The sequence below is a fragment of the Falco cherrug genome, chromosome 6 (genome assembly GCF_023634085.1).
Source record: "Falco cherrug isolate bFalChe1 chromosome 6, bFalChe1.pri, whole genome shotgun sequence".
Classification (NCBI taxonomy): Eukaryota; Metazoa; Chordata; class Aves; order Falconiformes; family Falconidae; genus Falco; species Falco cherrug.
In genome coordinates, this window is record NC_073702.1 from 43535003 (window position 1) to 43554807 (window position 19805).

The 19805-nt window shown below is 37.8% G+C and overlaps 1 protein-coding gene across 2 annotated transcripts in view; it reads left to right on the forward strand.

Annotated features, from left to right (window-relative positions):
* The window catches only part of GRM1 (glutamate metabotropic receptor 1), a 197681-nt gene that overhangs the window by 28340 nt on the left and 149536 nt on the right, over positions 1 to 19805 (forward strand). For both annotated transcript variants that reach the window (XM_055714871.1, XM_055714872.1), the window contains exon 2: positions 9367 to 9616. In XM_055714871.1, coding sequence (XP_055570846.1) covers positions 9367 to 9616 — 250 coding nt within the window. The remainder of the gene's footprint in view (positions 1 to 9366; positions 9617 to 19805) is intronic.

A 19805-nucleotide genomic window follows, 5' to 3' on the forward strand; every position in this document is an offset into this window, starting at 1 on the left:
GTGTGTGCAGAACTGAGACTTCAGTTTAGGGGCGATAGGAAATATTTTGTCTAAATGGTTTTTTGGAGTGGGGGGTGTTACTGAAAAAATACTTATAAAGTTAAATTCAATTTTTTGAAAATGTTGATTGTGTAAAAATGAAAGACTTTTGTTTAGATACATTTTATTTTTGCTTATGCATTCCAGTTCTCTTTTTCTAGGCCCTGTTCTTAAATTGTTAAAAATGTGTGTTTGCTTCTTATCTCTAGCTTTCAGACTCAACATCTATACCTTTCTGGCTTTCTTTCTTTCTTGTATCAGTCCAAGAGGCAGAATTGTTTAATATGTTATTCTGTGTTTCTTCCAGCTGTGATGACATAATTGATTACAGATGATTGGTCATAATAGTAAAAATCAAAAGTAGGCTGTAAGTGAGGGTAGGCAGTTCAGATAACATTAGGAAATTACATTTATTTTTATCAGAATCTTTAATAGACACATAAGGTAAAGCAGCGACTGTCTTTCTTAAACATAAATGAAAACACAATTCTTTCTGAAATCATGTAATTTTCTTCTGAATAATAAGATTTAAAATATCCAGGGATTTGATAAAGCATACATCAAAAAGTCTATCTTCTAATTTGCAACAAAACCCAGCAGTTTATTCCATTTAGATGAACAGATTCACTGGTGACGGATAAGCTATGATTAGGTATGTTTTTTTAGACAGGAGACTAAGATTTATTACTTAGATGTTATTCCAAACCTGATATAATTCACGTCTAGAGCTGTAGCTCACATAAAAAGTATTGGTGTCTAAACACCATATGTAAGCCAAAATTGCCCTAAAGGCCATGAATATTTAGCTCTGGGGTTATAGTTCAGGTCAGTAGCTTTTTGGATATTTGTTTCAAAAATGTGTGTTAACAGACAGTAAGGAATGAAATTCAATAATTTGTTTTGCCCTCTTAAGAATTAATAAACATTTTATAGTTAGCTGCTGAATTCAAGGACTTCAGTGGGAATAGGTCCAAACACTAACTTCTCTTAATGAGAAAATAAGTAGAAAATACACTTCAAAAAGTAATCTAATTTCTAACATACTTTCCAGATACCCCCTAAAGCCATTGATAATGTAGGTTATCAGGAAGCGTTCCTGGTCTTGATAACACTATGAAGTATCTCATGATGTTTGGCCCTCTTAAGTCCCAGCCCATGCAAATATATGATTTGTGAGTATATTGGTTCACAAAAATAAAATAGCCATTTTTAATTCTCAGAATTTTAGGGAAAAGTCAGAAACTGATTGCTCTTTGCCCTCAGGTTCAGAAACCAGATAACCTGTAGAAATATGTTCTTAAATTTCCATTCATTCCATTATGTTCAAACCTTCATTTGTAGTAGGGTACTTGTGTGCATGATTTTTGATTGCTCAGTCTTGTGCTTGAAATGTAAGCTAATCTAATTGCATAACTGCCAAAGCATGAGCAGAACTGAGCATATAGTTAATTCCCATATGTCTGCTCATATTAGAAGGAAAAAAAAAAGAATATTGTTCTTCTACTTTGATGTCCCTTCTGGGTATTCTTTCTATAACTGTTTTTGTAAATGATTTTACTGACAGTAACATTCACAGCAAACATAAAAAAAAATATTATTCATACAAGAGTGTTGAAAACATATTCTTCTTTACTTTCTCTAACCTCATCAAGAAACATAAAAAAAATCTCTGACCTTTTGTTCAACCAATAAACAGAACTAACTAACAGTGATGTTAGGCATCACTAGATTGTTTTTAATCCATTATGAATAGAACTAGAAACTCCATACTGATAAGTAATGAAACTCCATACTGATAAGTAATGAACAGAAAGACTAAGTTCAGCAAGTAAATTTGTTAACAAGTACTGTATATCAGCTAGGGTTGGAGCTGAAATAGTTTCTTTAGCATATAGAATTCTAAAGCTCTTTGTTAGACATATAATAAATAAGCACTGGATGTACTCTTTGAATACATTTAGAAAAAAAGTTGACATAAGACCACATTTTAGCATTTCTTTTATTAGGAAAGTGTCATTTAGCACTAATACTCTCATTACTTCAGGACTGACTTCACCTGTGCTTGTATTTCTGACAAGAATATCAATTAGTTGTTCAAGATGATGCACCTGCCTCATTCAGGATGAAGACTTAAATATAACCACTTCAGTCAGTAGCAGTTTTATTTTCATTTGGGTCTTCTTCACTGAGACAATACATCGCTATGGTGAGCTGTTGGCAAAATGCCTATACTTTGTAGTTAATGGCAAAAAGTAATCTAACATTTAATAAAATCATGTGGATTTTCTTATTTGAAATACAGTTTCATTTCTTTGGAAAAGAGCTGGAGAGGAACTTTTCACAAGGGCATGTGGTGATAGGACAAGGGCCCATGGCTTTAAACTGAAAGAGGGTAGATTTAGATTGGCTATTAGTAAGAAATTCTCTACTGTGAGGGTGGTGAGGCACTGGAACAGGTTGCCCAGAGAAGCTGTGGATGCCCCATCCCTGGAAGTGCTCAAGGCCAGGCTGGATGGGGCTTTGAGCGACCTGGTCTAGTGGAAGGTGTTCCTGCCCATGGCAGGGGATTGAAACTAGATGGTCTTTAAGGTCTCCTTCCAACCCCTAGCATTCTATGGTTCTTTGAAAAGCTGGATTATGGTAGGAGCATTGTATTGTTTAATGGCTGTAACAATTATCTAAACTCACTCTTTCATCTTCTGTTTCTATTTTTGCCTTTGTATGCAGTTTTACTTGACCTCAGAAAATGAAAAGGCTAGTCTGGTCTCACCAGCTCACTTTCTGCATTTCTAGAGGGGCCTTAACTTTTGGAGAAAATAGGCTGTAAGCACAGATGGCGGAGGTTTGTAATATACCAAAGATGACTCAGTTCATTAATGCATCCTTCTGGCTTTTGTAAGGCTAGAGTGCAGTTGCTTGGAAATCTCTGGTAAACACAGAAAACTTTGCTAAGGTAGTTTGGAAGAAGACATAGTGTTTACAGTGCTATTTCAATTTCTAATGAGTTTCTCTGCAATTAAAGGACAGTGAGACCTCCACCCAATGCAGTCTGTCCAGTAATGTCAAGAGAAATGCAAGGGAAATGCTGACTTCCACCGAGCCATGAGCTGGCCTGGGAGGCAAGCTGGTGGTGGTAAGATCTGTGATCCCTACAAGTCATAGCAGGTTAAATGCAACTTTAGAACTGAGGAGCTGGGTGGCTGGACCTGCTCTGAGCAATCGAGAGCAGTGGACAGTCCAGCTGGTCTTTAGGAGAGGAGTACCTGTAGTGAGTATCTGTGACATTCAACCTATATTAAACTGTCCTTAGTGGTTAACATTGCTAGGACTTGTTCCTCTCTTCTTTAAAACCACTGTACTTAGAGAAATTAAAATAGCTACTTTAACATTCTTTGTAAAGCATTTCCCCCCTTATTTATCTGCAAACTACTTAGAATTAAGTAAGATGTAAAGTTTTCCATTTAAGCTTTGCAGTTAGACTGGGATTTTAGGTTTAGTGAAGTTTTTTCTTTTGGTATTTTCTCCACTGTTTTGTCCTGCCTGATAACAGAACTGGAGCCCATGTCCATGCAGTATTCTTCTAGTAAAGTGGCCAGTTCTTTAAGGTTTGTGAAGTGCTTTCATAGCCTAACTCTCCTGCTTTGAAGTTGCCCCTTAAAAACACCTGAAGTGAGATACACTCAGTGAAGAAAGAAAATTATGTTAGGAAAGCTATCTGAACTCTGAGAAGAAACTGTGTGGTAAAGGGCCTTAGGTGGTAAAGTCAGCATTAAGTGAAGAGGGAAGGAAACACAAATCCTATATGGAATAACAGATAAGTGGTAAAATGCAGCCCCTCCTGACATCACTGTGATTTTAGTCTTGAAAAAGATATTCTGGGGAAACATGGGAGTGTTTGATCTTTGCCCTTTCCACAGTGACAGAGAATTCTGGCAGAGGAGGGACGGTGTCAGTTCAATGGTCCTGGAAGTTGTGCGGCACCAGAGCTGCTTTCTATGAGTGTAGTATTTATGTTCAGGATATACAAAAATAACACACAGGGGCAGATCCATTTCTACAACTTTTCGTTTTTTGTTGGTCTGCTACATTTAGGGAATAAACGTGGCCTTTGTCTTTTATTTTTAACTCTCTCAATCAAAGGTATGGACAAATGGATGTAAGTGGTTGAAGTATTACAGTGTAGAAAGTGACAGCTTGTCATCTGAGACACATTAGCTGATTATGTATGTGCTCCCAACCTGTTACTAACATACTAGATTAAATCTGATGTTTGATGTTCTTAATTTTAGTTTGCAATGAAATAAGAGTATGCATATGATTATTTAATATGGTTCAACTGATAAGAAAGGTATTAAAATGAGATAAATGAATAATTTTCTTATTAACTCACCCTATTCAAAGTTGCCTTTTGTGGCATAGGGAAACATAGGATGCTGTAGGAGAGAAAACTGGCACTCTTTATTTGCCTTTTTTTATTTTATTTTTTTTATTTTTTTATTTTTTTATCTGTTCAGTGGTCCAAAACCTTCCAGTTTTCCCAGACTTGCATTTGACAACTGTACAGTTACTGTCATATTTAAAATTATCACTAGTTTTTACAGATGAGTTATTGCAACATATCTGGAAGTACCTTAATAATCAAATCATGTACTTGCTCTGCTCATCCCAAATAATCTGGTTTTGCAGTAGAGAAGCTCTTGAATAGTTATTCCTTGCTGTTATGTCATGCAGTGCTCTTGTTCTCCTCTTATTTTTTCTCTGCCAAAAAGTAGTTAATGAGCTGAGGAAACTAGATGTTTTATAGTCAATCAATACTGAACAGTGAAACAAACTTCATACCTCCAGCAATGTATCTGGGAGAGGTGAACAAAGAAATCACGATGTTGAGAGAGGAAAGAGGAAGACAGGGAAGTTTCTCATTTGTTATTTGTGAGAAGAAGGACCTTCCTGCAACATGACTTGCTTCTGTAGTACCCTGCAGTGAAGGTAGATTTTGTGGTTTTCTTGCTGGTGCACTTCCTGCACTGTGTGTTTGCAGGGTATACGGTGTTTTTTGCGTGTTCACTTTTCAGCTAGATTGTGGTTACTGCTGCTGTTTAGAGGAATAAATGCAGCAAATGAGCCCCTAATGGCAAGGAATAGGTGACCTCACCTGAGGGTATTGCTCATGGCCTAGGTAGGTGAAGTATCTCTTGCTCCCTGACTTTTGTTATTTAAGTGTGTTGGAACATTCTTCCAGGCACGATCCTCTGCTCTGGGTTTTTCTTGTTGTTTTTGTAGGTGTGTCTCTGAAGGAGTCCCTAAACAAGGAGTTGATATTTCCTATTGCCTAAAAGCAGAGTGAGAGGGAACAGTCTTAGTCTTCCTCTTCAGCATGACACACACCCCCTCCCCCCACGTATATTTCAAGGGGATGTTCTCTGCAGCACAAATAACGATTCATATTTCCTTATGCTGCCCCACAAATAATCCCTGTCCTTGAATGAAAATGGACATTGATTTATGCAGGACACACTGTTGTTGTTATAAGCCCCCTGAAAACACACCACTTTCCGTCATACGGCTTGGGAAGACCCACACAGCTAATCTGTGCTTCCCTTAAGAAGGCAGTCTCCGGGATTCTCATAAGCACCTCATTGCTGAGGCTACATTTCTGCTCCATTTCATAAATGAAAAATAGATTATTCTCTTGACAAAGAGAATGGGGATAAATTTGCCAAAAAGCTACAATAAAAAGGAGAACATAAACCTTTTAGATGGAGCTCATGGGTTCTGCTCCCCACACTGCTCAAGTGTTAGTACAAGCAAGTAGTGTTAATTCCAGTGTAGCTGTGGCACAAATGTAATACTTGCTGACTCACAGGAACAATTTGTGAGGCTAAATTTTTAGTAATTTCTTCTTTTGTCTGTCTTCTGTTCATCAAGAGAACATCTTTGATTTTTACTACAGGATGTTAATGTTTTTATAAAGATATTTAATACATGGAATGCAATGAATGAGAATAATTCCCACTACATGTAGCTCTCACCAGCATCTTCAGATATGTGGATCCTCTCAGGAAGGCCTTATCAAGGATTTTTAGAGTGGCAAAGCAAAGCTGTCTTTGGCACTGAGAGAAAAGTGTCATGAAAATCCTCTTAGTAAAACTGGAGCCATGATAGGGTTAGAATTTACTTTTATGCTGCTGTACAGGCTGTGCTAGAAGCATATAAGGAAAACATCTGGCTCTCTGATTAGGGTACAAGTTGAACAGAGCTAAAAAGAAGAGAAAAAAAATTGTTTTAAATTAGCAAGGTATTGTTGGGCTCAAAGTATGTTACTGGCTCATGTAATTTTGGGTACAGGTCAGAATGACAATCAGTTGTCTGTAGCCTCAGAATAACAAATACTTTTGCTTTTCCCAGTTGATCCTGGTAGCAAAAGGCAGTTGCAGATAAGATTGCAACTTTTCTTCAATGGCTTTTTCTAAAGAAAAGTGGTCCTCAGCCCATGGCCCTGTTGGAACTTTTCACTGCCTACCATCTCATGCAGATTTTTTTCATTACACTTTTGCCCTCTCAGCTATTGCATATGTGTGGATTGAAAGTGGATGTACACACCAAGCTGGTACAGATGGATGTGTTCTTGGCTGTTGCACAGAATTAATTAGTGCTTTCTATTCTATATATGCCCTTACATTGTGCGTACCTTGGTAGCTGGGTACATTGAACAATGTATCTAACAGCTGTCACATGTTCATTTTCTGCCTGATCCTTTCCCCTGAAGGGGGAAGGTGTGCAGTGTGCTGCCTTGCATTGGGAGCATGGCAAATGGACTCTGAGAAGACCTCCTGGGTCATCAAGTCTCATCTCTGGCTGTTGCAGACATCTACATTACATAATGCTCTTGCGAGCTGAGCAAGCTGCAGTCTAACATCATATTTCTTTTTTTGTGCTGCTATTGGAAAGCTGTTTCACTGCTTTCATATAAGGGTTAGAAATCTTTCCTTTTCAGCTTCAGATTGTTTCTGCCTTCTCTTTTGCTTATTTCATCTTGTGTCGATGTTGCTTTTGATATTCATTAGCTTTCTGCCTTCTAGGCTATCGCACTTACTGAATTTGTAGACAACAGTCTTACTTCCTCATAGCTTGTATTTTGGTAGGCTGTTGTACTGTCAGTACAGATGTGACTACGTTTGAGATAATTGTTACTCCATCAAAATTAAAGCTGAGAAAAATCATTCCAAGTGGATTTAATTTTTCATTTCTTGAAATCATTAACTTGAATTACAGCAGAGTTAGTGCTGTACTGATGTATGAGAAAATGCCGCCCCACCTTAATATCTAGGTAGGAAACTTACTACATTTGTTTTCTAATATGCATTGCCTAAATATCTAAAAAGATTCAGTTTAGTCCCCTGGCTCACCTTAGGTAAGACTTTAAGAATGATTCTACTGGTTTCAAATGAGTCTGCGTTGCGCAAAGTTCCACATGAAGTTGGGAAATATATCCTAATTTCCTTCCAAAGCATAAGGTGCTTGCTAATGGCAAGTCAGTGATGAGGCTGTCCTGCCTCAGTCTGGGACTTGAGCCAAGTCATAAAAGCACTACAGCTCAAACTGCCCAGCCTCAGGTCCTGGGGTAAATCCCTTGGTGACTGCAGGTTATGGCCTATAAATACATGGAAATATCTCCACATGTGTCATTCTCAGCTTAAAACAAACACGGTACAATTTACCCACTCCATTTACCCAAGTACAGGGTCTTGGGATGGGGCTGCAGTTCTGAGCCCATGCTGGGGGCTGCTTGCTGGTGTGCTCCCACTAGGCACAGATCTTCCTCTCTTATCCCCTCCCCGCAGCCATGCAGGGCCAAGGCATTGCTCTGTTGCTGCTCTGGAGTATGCCTGGCTCAGACAAAAAAGCAGACTGACCTGGTTGCTGTATCAGGCATTGAGTCACAGACTGGAAAAGAGGCCATTCTGCTGTGCTGCAATTTTGAGAGAAACTAGTTCAGTGTAAAAGGCTGGGGAACTTGTGTTTTTTGTTTGACACTACATCTGGCACGTTTAGCTGTGTCCTAGTATGACTATGACTGCCATAGTGTGTCTGCATAATGTGTCTGATCTGCAGGAAATGATCCACACTTCTGGAAAATGCACTTATTTCTACTGGATTTATAAAGAATGCCTGAACTGCCTCTTGCTGAATTTTCTCTCTGGTGGCTACACCTTTTGAGTAGTTGTGATTTTTTTGTGGAGGAAGTTAGGCTGATTCAGAAGTGTTCCTCTTTGCAATTTGCTATTTCAAACTATAGCTACAAAGGGGGAAGGTGGACCTCTTCAGTCATCCCTTGCTTAGAAATGTTTGGGTCTAGAAGTGTTCAGCATATCTGATGCTACTCCCTCAATAAATTAAGTAATCATTATGGATGTGGATAGCATAAAATGAATGCTTTTCTTTTTGAACCATTTCTTGTTGATGTTAATAGATGTTTTTTTGCAATCCATCTGCTCCTCTTGCCTGATTGATGTTCATCATTAATCCTGTGCTCATGGCAGGCATGAAATATTCAAAGAAAACTTGAGATTTCACCTGTCTCCATAGATGAAGGCAGTCTGAGTTTTGTAAAGCTGTTTATTTGGCTTCCTAAACTTATAAATAGAAATGTGAAGAGAATTTGAGAATCAGCTTTGATATTGTCTGGGCCACAAAAGTTCAAATATTTCTAGATTAGGAAGAGTTATTTCTGAAGTTCTTACAGATAGCAAGTCCCCTATTTGAAGAGAAACATCAAGCCTAAATTTTAAGTGTCATGAAGGTCAGTCCTATTAGTGCAAGTGGCTTTCAAAATGCTAACAGATCAATGTGTTTTACATTTTCATCCATCTTTCATTCACTTTTATGAGAGTGGACCACATGTGGGACAGAATGGCTTGCAATAAAATCCTTTTTTCTCTTTTTGTGACCGTATTCCATGATTAGGACAACTGTGATTTTTTCCATAGAAATGTTAATAAAACTTTATTCTTACTGTCTGAGCTGTTTCTGTCCCCGTCTCTACTTATCCATTGTTTGCCTTCAATATTCACTGGTAAATCAATGTAAGAAAAGAAACTTGCAGTCTCCAGGTCAGTTAAGACCTACTGATAAACAGGCAGCTTGTTGCTGTTGCTCCACTGAACTCTGTTTACTTTGGTGGATCTCCTTTGCTCTTCTTTCTGCTAATACTAGTTGATTTTTTTTTATTATTATTTTTTTTAGGAAAACGATCCTTTCCCATCACAGACCCTTTACTTATAAATGCATGATATAATATAAGTTGTTTGTTTGGTTTTTTTTTAACAGGAAATTATGGAGAAAGTGGAATGGAAGCCTTCAAAGAGCTGGCTGCCCAAGAGGGTCTCTGCATTGCTCACTCTGACAAGATCTACAGCAACGCTGGGGAAAAGAGCTTTGACCGCCTGCTCCGCAAGCTGCGAGAAAGGTTACCCAAGGCTAGAGTGGTGGTTTGCTTCTGCGAGGGGATGACAGTGAGGGGGATCCTCATTGCCATGAGGCGCCTGGGAGTGCTTGGGGAGTTCCTGCTAATTGGAAGGTAAGGCTCTGGGTGTCATTTCTCTGCCTGTCCTTTCCCTCTCGTCCTGCAGGAGGTCCTTTCATTTCAGAGCCATGCAACTCAGGCTACCTGTAATTACCATATTTACTTGTCTAATGAATCAAAATAAATAGCAAGATGGTAAAGCAGATCTCTGGAATGTGATATGGCGACGTATGCCAGCTTAATTAGTGGTGGTAACTTTTGCTGTTAACTACTAATTCTTTTATATGGATACATGATATTAGTGCTTTTGTGCTTTTGCACACTTTAAGGGAGCGTTTCATACACAGATTTTAGAACCAAAATAGGGAGAGAAGAATTCTGGTTTCAGAATGTGTCTGGAAGTGTGACACAAGACAGCATTTCATGTGTTTCACTAAACATGTCTCCTGATAATTTGAAACCCCAAATTATTGTGTGGTTTTGATTACTGGAACTTTTTTCCAGTCTTATGATTACAACCTGTAATTCTCAGTTGTATACTTTGTTCTGATCTTTGCTGTTGAAAGCTAGGGCACTGATATTACACAGACTTGTTTGTTTTTTAAAATGTTGAACTTGCTTATGGTCAAGTCAGTATGTATGTGTGTTTTTATATTAACCAGAGTAATAGTGCAGGCTTGTATTGGACAGGCAAAGGCTACCTTTATCAAAAAGAAAATGGTTACTTTTTTCCTTCTAGAGTTTTTCTTTGTAGATATTCACTGAAATATAGTAATTTTAGTTCTATCACACGTAGTCTATCTACATTTATATTTTTGTGATAATTCTTATTTTGAGGCTTCTTTGACTTTCACCTTGATTTTTGCAATGTCTTTGTCTCATTTTCCATTTCAATGAATCTTGTTCAAATGATAAGGACTGACATTTTCTGTCTTGTCTGTTAGGTTAATAATGTCTTTCTTAATCCTTCTAGTTACTCTTTGTTTCTTTCTTATTTATTGTTTAAACACCGTTCCTTTAAGGCTTTTGACAGTTGTCTCCATACCTATTTAGCTTCTGTTGCTTTTTGTTCTGTTGTCATTCTGATCTTTCAGACTTCTTTTTGTCCCTTTCTTTCCTTAAAGTCTTTGTATCTGTCATTGTCATTAACTGAGATGCTCTCCTTTTGCCCTGTGCTATAATATTGGTCTTTCCTTGACTATATTGCTCCTCAAAACCCAGAATTATGATTTTTTTAAGTCAGACAGCTAATCTGGCCTAAGCAATCATCTGAAAGCAATCAATGGTTCTCCTTTCATTGTTTATTTTTGTTGCAGTCTTTCATTGCAGTCTGTTTGGAGCAGAGACTGTATCTCTACAAGTGTGTGTAGATAAGATATAGCACGTTTTGAAAACCATCAGCATTAAAATGAAACAGAGAGCAAGGTGGTATTGAGAATGGTATTCTAGATTTGTGCATGCGTTTTTCATCTGCATCATTCAATACACATAATTTGAAATGAATAATGGAATGTTTCAGTACTGACATGTTTTAAGTATGTTTTATCAGCGAATAGAGGAAACTAACTATAATAAAATTAGTCTGGGTGACAGCATCCCTGGTCTTTTTGTAAATGCCCTGCGGCTTTAGGTAACGCTGTCTTCATGTATTGTTGTCATTCTGTAGTGATATCTTATTGTTCACCTGATTTTGGTGCTCCCTCTTGACACTGTCCATAACAGAGAGCCAAAGGAAATCAGTCTCTTTCATTAAGCACCAAAATGAGGTACTTTGGTACAAACTTTAGTTTCCTATTAAACTATTTACTTAATCCCCTACTCAATGGACGTGTGGAACATTTCAGCTTATAATTTTGACTACAAGCCTTTATCAAGCATTATACTGCTCTATTTAGTTCAATTATTTGTCTCAGAATCTGCCCAGCAGCATTGCTCTGAGCCTTTTGTCAGAAATTCTCACCTATTAAATGCTAATAATGGAATTTCTTTGGAAATCACAATGCATTTTTCAGGTAGGTTTTCACATACCCTTCTTTTATGCTGATAAGAGTATGGGAGGCTCCTTTTTTAGGGCTAGGTGGGCTGTTCCAATCATAAACCAGGCTGGCTATTGTTTTGCATAGTCTGGATTGTGTCCAACAGCTGGTTGAAATAAAAAGTATCATAGGGCTTGCACATCTTTCATATGTGCTTACAGAACTAAAAGAAAAGAGGTTTTCTTTGAATTGTCCTAATTAAGTGATTTTAAAAAATGGCAAATCTAGCAAACTTGTGAGTAAGTAAGTTGCAGAGGAACTGCAGTGCGATGAATTTGGTCATCTATATACAAACAGGAACCAAGGCGCATATTAACATTGCTCTGACATGCTGTTTATTCTTTTTTATTCAAGTACCCACCTAAACAAAAACCCCAAAGCCTTTTAAGAACATTCTTTTAATTGACGGAAAGTGGAAGTAAATGTGAAATCAAGACTTTTTTTGCAATTATGAGCTAAACAAAGCCTTTAATTTACCCACAAATTTATTATCAGCCAAACTGTATCAACCCCATACTCTGCTCTGACTCATTGTAAAGAGGAAGCCTTTACAAAGGGACACCTGGCTAAATAGCATCCTCCTGCTGCATCTTCAATATTTCTATTGATCAAAGGAGACAGGAAAGGCTTAGCTTAACTAAATTCAAGGTATCGGAAAGAGTGCTGGGAACTCTATTTGACTTCAGCTTAATCTGGGAATTATAGGGGGTCACATTGAGCCAGAAATGGGTCATCGGACACTGGGGACTTTTCCGGGATGTGCTGACTCTTCTCAGGCATGGAGTTAAGACACTATTTGTGCTTTATCTAAGCAAGTGTTCCCAAATTCAGACTGGAGATCAAACTAGAAGTTCAGTCCCCTTTGCTACTGGAGGTGGGAGTCTGTTGTATTAGCAAAAAGAAAGGGAATTCCTATTTCTGAATCTGGAGGGAAGCTGGGATTAAGACAGGATGGGAGAAGAGGTTACAACCTGAGGGAGAACTGCAGATGTTCTGAAATTGATCAGTGTCCAAATGTAGTGGAGAGTTTAGTGGTAAAATGTATTAAACTATGAAATTAAAGATGATAAAGCTTTAAAAAGTGGCTGATAATCAAAGCGAAAGGAGAAGGCAAAAACTGATCATGGCTTTGTATAAAACCAGTGATTGGAATAGTACTGGAATAACCAAAGGCAAAAGTTATGGTAATAAAATAAACTGTACTCTTGCGGCAATTGAGGTTATAGCTCTTTTAGCAGAAATTAGTTTTAATGTGAAGAGATTATGTAGAAAGATGCTCAACATCATGTGTCTAATCATGTATATGCAGGCCACCAGGTTTTACGTTACTTAATAAGCATCAATTAGGTTTTGTGAGAATCTGGCAAGGTGGATGAATCTCCTATATATCCCCTGGGATGATGCATCAAGGCAAGGCATGTAACTGACTTTCTAGCATCTGTGTGGGTAATGCAAAGCAAATAAAAGATACAAATGAAATCCCCAATATTAAGAGTTACTCTGAGATCATTGGAGAACAGACATGTTAGATAAATAGTTGGAAATGAAAATGCTGTTTTGCAATTTGATGATCTCTCAAACTCCTACACACAATGGTTTGTGTAAACTAGGAAGGAAGTATTAGTGCAGATGCCATTTTTCAATATAACACTTGGTAATAGGCTATGTACTGTTTTACTTCTGTAGGCTTCCCAACGTTTTATGATCTCCATTAATATTGCTCTATAGGCTATTGTAGAACTATAAATTTTAAGAGTTGGTAGGGTGAATTCTCCTGAAAGTTTGGACACTTGGCAGTGAAGATATGGTTGGGTTCTTTGCTGTGAACTCAGCGCATGACAGAGGGCAAGTCAGTTCTTCTTTAATAAAACCCTTTTAATGCAGGGTGACAGAGTTTTCAGGATGCATAGTGTGACAAAATTTTTCCTGACTGCCCTCCCTTCACAAGACAATATTTGTGGGTTTGGCATTTAACTTCACACCTTCAAAAATATTGAGAAGGCACTGTCAGTGTAAGTTGTTTGGTCCCATTATCTGACATTGTTGGATATGTGGAACCAGATTTCATCCAGGTGTAAAGAGTAAACAACTTGCCAGTGAGTGTCTAAGACATGTGCCCTGACGCAGTCAATCCCTGGGTGGCAGGGTGTGTGGGAGGATTTGGGTAGGTGCTTAGGGCAGTTATCATCCTCCAAAGCCTGGGATTTTATACGTGAACAAGCATGTAATCCCATCAAATTTTGGTGCACGACTTGACAGAAGAGTGCCTTGCCTACCTGCATGAGACCCATCAGTTCCTAGCACTGTGACTGGGACACTGAGCCCTGTTCAGCTCCATCAGAGCAAAGGAGGGCCTCTGCATCTGTGGACACGGTGGTTAAGACAGGGACCCAAACCCTATCTACATCAACCCAGTACTCATAAAGAAAAACTGGAAGGAGAAATTGACAGGTTCATAACATGGATTAATAAGGGAGGAGGAAGAGTCTGATCAGGAAGCTGGTCCTTCATCAAAGAAACAGGAGAAGGAGATGACAGAAGTCACTTTATAGTGAGGAAGAAATCACCTGGTCCCTGAGGGAACTTTGAGATATGCAGAAAGATTGTGTCTGCCAGCCAGGCAAAATGGATGGCTGCCTTGTTGCTCGGATGCTGGGATACTGAGGCTGACAGTCAGGAATTAAAACATGAGGAAACTCAGAAGCTGGGGTAACTTGCTAGGGATCAGGGAATAGACAAAGAAATTGGAAAGGCAATAATCCAAAACCTCTGGAGGTGGCCTCTGTCAGGCATGAAGGCAAGATATCTCTTCAGGGATGACCTTGTAAATTTCCAAGGAAGTAGACCTCTGGAAAAAAGTGGTGTTTTAATTTGTATCTCTGTTTCTCACTATCCAAATCTATTTTAATTGGCAATATATTGAATTATTTTACCCCAAGTTGAGTCTCTTCTGCCTGTCATGGTAACTGTTAAGCAATCTCTCTGTCTTTGTTTTGACCCATGAGATTTTTCATTCTACTTTGTACCTCTCTCTTGTTGGGTGGGGGTAGCTGGTAAGCAGCTGGGTGGGCATTTGGCTGCTGACCAAGGCTAACCTACCAGAGATGACATAAGTTGCACTGACAACAGTATGATGACAGGTATTTCTCTTTCTTTTACATTCAGTTCTGACATGACAAATATCAATAACACAGAGTATCACAAATGCTGCCTTCTATATCTGGCTAAAGAGACTGTGTGCCTTTTCCTCCCAGACAAGTCCCTGGTGCCAGTGGCTCATACATAACCTACAAATTGACTGAGAATATTCTGCTGTTATATTGGGATGTTTTTTATAAAAAAGATGACCATCAAAGGATGTTGCTATTTTTTTAAGTTAGACTAGCTGAAAGAAAGATGCTTTCTCCAGTGCACAGTGTCTTTATTTACACAGGGGCTGCCCCATGTTTATGAAAAATCAATGAGAAATGTCCACATTCTCCCAAAGGAGCTGAAGTGCTTTGCAGGGCCAATGTGTTTAACTCCATTTCCAGAAAATATGATTAGCTATTTTTAAGTACGTAACAGATTACAAAGAAATCAGTAAGAGCCAAAGCTATGCTGTCAGTGGGGAAAAAAACCCTGTCTTGTGCTAGCCTAGATTATCTAGCATAGGTTTAGGCTTTGTAAATTTGGCAAAAATAGTAGATATCACACAGTGTTGCTCATGATAGTGTTACTTGCTATGTTACTACAGTTTACTATGAATGGAAATGTGGTGTTAAGAGAACTGGTGGTAATCCAGCATTGCCAAATGGATACGATAGAACCCAAACCACTAGTATATGATGTGCTGGTTGTTTTGGGAGGGTAGTCTGACTGATAAAACTCATAGTGGTTCAAAAGCCTAAAGTAAAGATGACAACACAAGTGGCATGCTGACAAATAGGAAGATAGTAATTTAAGCAGAAAAAAAGTTTACCTTTCATGCTGTTTACAGCAGGAAGAAGACTTATCTGTCTGGTACCTCCACAGCCAAAGATGCTCAGAATGACTGTTACTAATGAGTCTGTTGCTGTTGACACTCCAAGTTAGTGGAAGATTCTGTATTTAAATAGGTATTTAGATGTAATCAGAGGTTTAGCTAGGTTTGGATTCAAATTCCTGGATTAAAATTCAGGTAGATTCCATGAAATGCTGAAATCATTCATGATCAATGTTAGAATACTTTCGAAGTCTAACTGAATATGGCAGTTAAGCAAAATCTTGTCAATGAAGATAGTCCCACCTGGCAACATCAGCCTATTTCCTGAACATTATCAAGGTTGGTAATAGGATCCATTGCCGATTTTAAAGTCTGGAACCTCAGCACATGTCAGTCTCTACAAATTTGAATTCCTTATTCATTCATAGTTCAATTTGTAATTGCAGTCTAGCACCTGTTAACTATGATGAGAATTTATAATCAGTGTGGATGAGAACAGCATTACATGATGCAAGAAGACTATGAACAAGCATGTTTTGTTTACCCTTTAACCTAAAATAATATCAATCCACATTAAAATGGGATTACATGTCAAGTGCCAATTAAATAGGCACATATTAGAGCAGAACTACCTTTCATTTGACTTTCTCTGTAGTTCACATACAGAGTTCACCAATAGCCATTCTATGGCTGTTGCTTGTTGGAAGTTACGATGAATTAGATAGAACATTGAGGTTTACTTAGCTGGGATTTTAGAGAACATTTCCCTGCTGATCTTAACAACAGGAACAATGTTCAGTTATTCAGGGGTAGAGACAAGAAAATACAAGAAATATACCTATTGTTTTTAATGGTAAAATGGGATTTAATTAATACAGTGGGCAATTTTTTAACTGTTTTGGGTTGAGGATTTTTGTCTTTTCACTTCCTTCTCCCTTCTATGGGACATGAACTAAACTAGGTTTTGGATATAATCAAACCTCTGTCATATGGGCATCCAGAATTAGTTTCAAAGACATGTATTAACCCTTAGATATTTCTGTGGATACACTCTGTTTTTAATGAGGGTGTCATTTTCAAAAGTCATAGGTGAGATATTTGTAAATTGTAAATGTTTTTGTAAATGTTACTCAATTTCATTAAAACCCTCCTTTTTAACTCAAAATGAGATAGTTTCTGTTTTATCCAATAAAAATTGTTACAAAATAGTAAATTTCAGCCATGGTCTCTTTATGTTATTCCTAGTTCTTCACAGGCTTGTAACTCAGAATTTCCAGTATGGTGCTTGCTAAAGTGAATCCACTTCAGAGGAAACAGATCATATCACCAAGTATGAAACTGTGTTCCAGTAGTCCATGTAAATTCCTGCCCCAGATTGTCCAAGAGAGATCCTGTTTTGATAGACATGAAATACTAGGTCTCTGGTAACTTGAAGACATAGGAAAAAGCCCAAATCCTTCCTGGCAACTTTTTTCCAGGGTGATTTTCCCATGTGATCTTTAGAATTGTCTGTCCTTACATGCCTATGTATCCAGAGACTTCCTGAAAGGATCAAGCTTATAGGGATTTCAGGTTGTAGGCCATGCAGTTGTGAAATGGTATGTTTAAACTGTATTTGAGTGCTTGCAAACTATCTGTGGTAAGAAATAAATCACAGAAGATAGTACTTAGATTAGACGCAACTGAGTATCTGTTGTTCTTGGACAGTAGTCATAAATCACTTCTTTGATTTCTTTACAAGAGTTTGAAAGAAAAACAATATCCAAGTTATTATTCAGAAGATGTCTTTGTACATATTATTAATATAAACATCACAAAGCATAAATACAACACTTTAATAAATCCTGAATGCACCTGTAAGACTAATTAAAGTGGAAGCAGTACTGATTACTAAAATACAAATGTGTAAGTTATTTTAATAAAGTAAATACACAGTTTTTTAAATTGATATGAAAGGTTGCTGATTTAACAAACAGGACACATGAAAACCTGTTTAAGGCAATGTACACGTTTTAAGGTAGTTATTAATGTACCTTTCTCTTAAATGTTGATTGTATTGAGAGAAGAAAAGGGACTGGGATTTTCCTGTTTCTGAATGCTTAGTGCAATTGATTATCAAGGCTAAGTAATGCTATCTTTCACTTGCTTAAGTCACTAGAAAAGGAGAGGGGACAAAAGCATACAACTAAGTATCTTGAAATCAATAAGAAATGTGTCACTTAAACTTCATGATGGTAAAACTTGTGGGGACAAAACTCTCTTGTTTCTGGATTTCTGGTAAAGCTTTCAATGAATCTAAGGCAGTTTATGCTTAGGAAAAAAAGGCTAAGACTTGGTTCAGTGTTTTCAAATTGTCTTGACATGAATTTTGCAAGGAGAGTTATCTAAGCTAGTAACGTCCAACAGAATGCAAGGAAGGAACATTTTCTGCAGTCTTCCAACATTGAAAAAGTGCAACAGTTCAATGTCTGCTTGTTGGCTGTGAATTAATATGGACGTTAGAACCAATGAATTACGAATAACATGGTGTTATGTGTTGTTGATGGTTTATTTATTAGGGGGTATAGGTTTTATCATGCCTCTGTAGCAACCAGTAGCTGGATGGCTGCTGCTCACTGGAAGGATATACTGTGCTTTTATGTGAATGGATCATATTGAATGGTACTACTTTAAGGGTCTTTGTATAATTTACTTACGGCCAGACTTTTTCAGGCATGTCTGTGTGAGGCTGGGATTTTTTATCAATGGTTAGGAAACAAAGCAGTTTATGTTTCTACTGACAACAGTTAAAATAAACCCTAATACTGTCAACTTGGGAATTCCTGCAGTTTACTTCTAGTGCTTTTCAGTGCTCAAATAGAAATGTAATTTAATACAGTTCAAGTAATACCATGAGCTAACCCCTCCCTCAAATTATAAAGCTCAATGTTTTTCTTCAGGTTTAACTTCTTAATTCTAAACAGCAAATGAATCACCTGTGGTTTTTTTTCAAGAAAAACAGAATGAAGGGTGAACCTTCCCTGAAATACTTGTTCATTTTTTTATTACTAAAGGATAATTATTTTCATGTTTCCTGCCAAGTCTTAGTATAAAATTTGTTTTTCCTGCTCCAGTATAGACATATATATAGACTGTTAACAGTTCCAGTCCTTGGATCACTAGAAAATTTGCCATTAGGGGCAAGTTATTGACTGAAGGTAATCAGAATTACCTGAGCTGTGTTCATACAAACAACACGTTTTGACAGGGACAAGCACATCAAGGAAAAAATAATTTAGGTTGTAATTTAAACAACTTTCTACTGAATGCCGGAAAGCAGTGACTGAAGAGCTTTAGAGCTTCTGTGCATAATCATCTGGCTGCATTTTCAGTGCAGAAATTTACTGCTTGTTTAAGCTTTTGGCTCATTGACCAGAGAAGGTAAAATAAAGAGCAGGGTACAGTCTTGTGGGGAAAGACCATATACTATCTGATTTTCAGTAGTTTTTCCCTTTCCTTTCATAAATGCCTTCAACATAATGGCTTTGCTGCAGAACCTCTGGTACTTTTCCAAGGCTGGAGTATGTGCCCAATATTTAGCAGTCTGAGGAGCTGAATTCATATGAAGGGAGGCTAGCCCTGAAGCATCTGTATGAACATACAGTGTAAAAGTTTTAGGTCATGCAAAGGTTGTAATCTGACAGCCAAATGCATAATGTTTCTGAAGCTGAAATTAAACTGGAATCAAAGCAAATGGCCCATGGTGTTAGATCCTTAGTCTGTTGTTTTCTGCTGAAATTTTCAGCCAAGGCAAATCCTTTCCATTTCTGAGGGATAGTAGTGCTTTAGGTCCTGACATGATGTCAAGAACTCATCTCACAAAGTCAAAGCTGGCTTTTTCATGTCACTATTGCCTCTTCAGCGCCATTAGTCTGTTTTGATGCAGGACTGAAAGATTGCAGAACTGGCCAGCTCTTGCCCACATTTCACTTCAGGCATTAAATGTCTGCATCTTATTTCAGTTACTTGTACCTCAGAGAGGGAGAGTCAAAAAAAGAATTTTGTATCAAAGCCCTGCAAATTCATTGCTGCCTGATAAGTGACCTGGCACTTATTTTAACTGACTTTAAACCATATGCATTATTCACTATGAGCTATTTGTGGGTAAGCTTTGGTACCTAGGGCTCATACAGTTATTTTCCATGCTGGTGATTTGGCTATATTTATTCATTCTGTGGGGAAAAAGTTTAAATTTTTTCCTCCT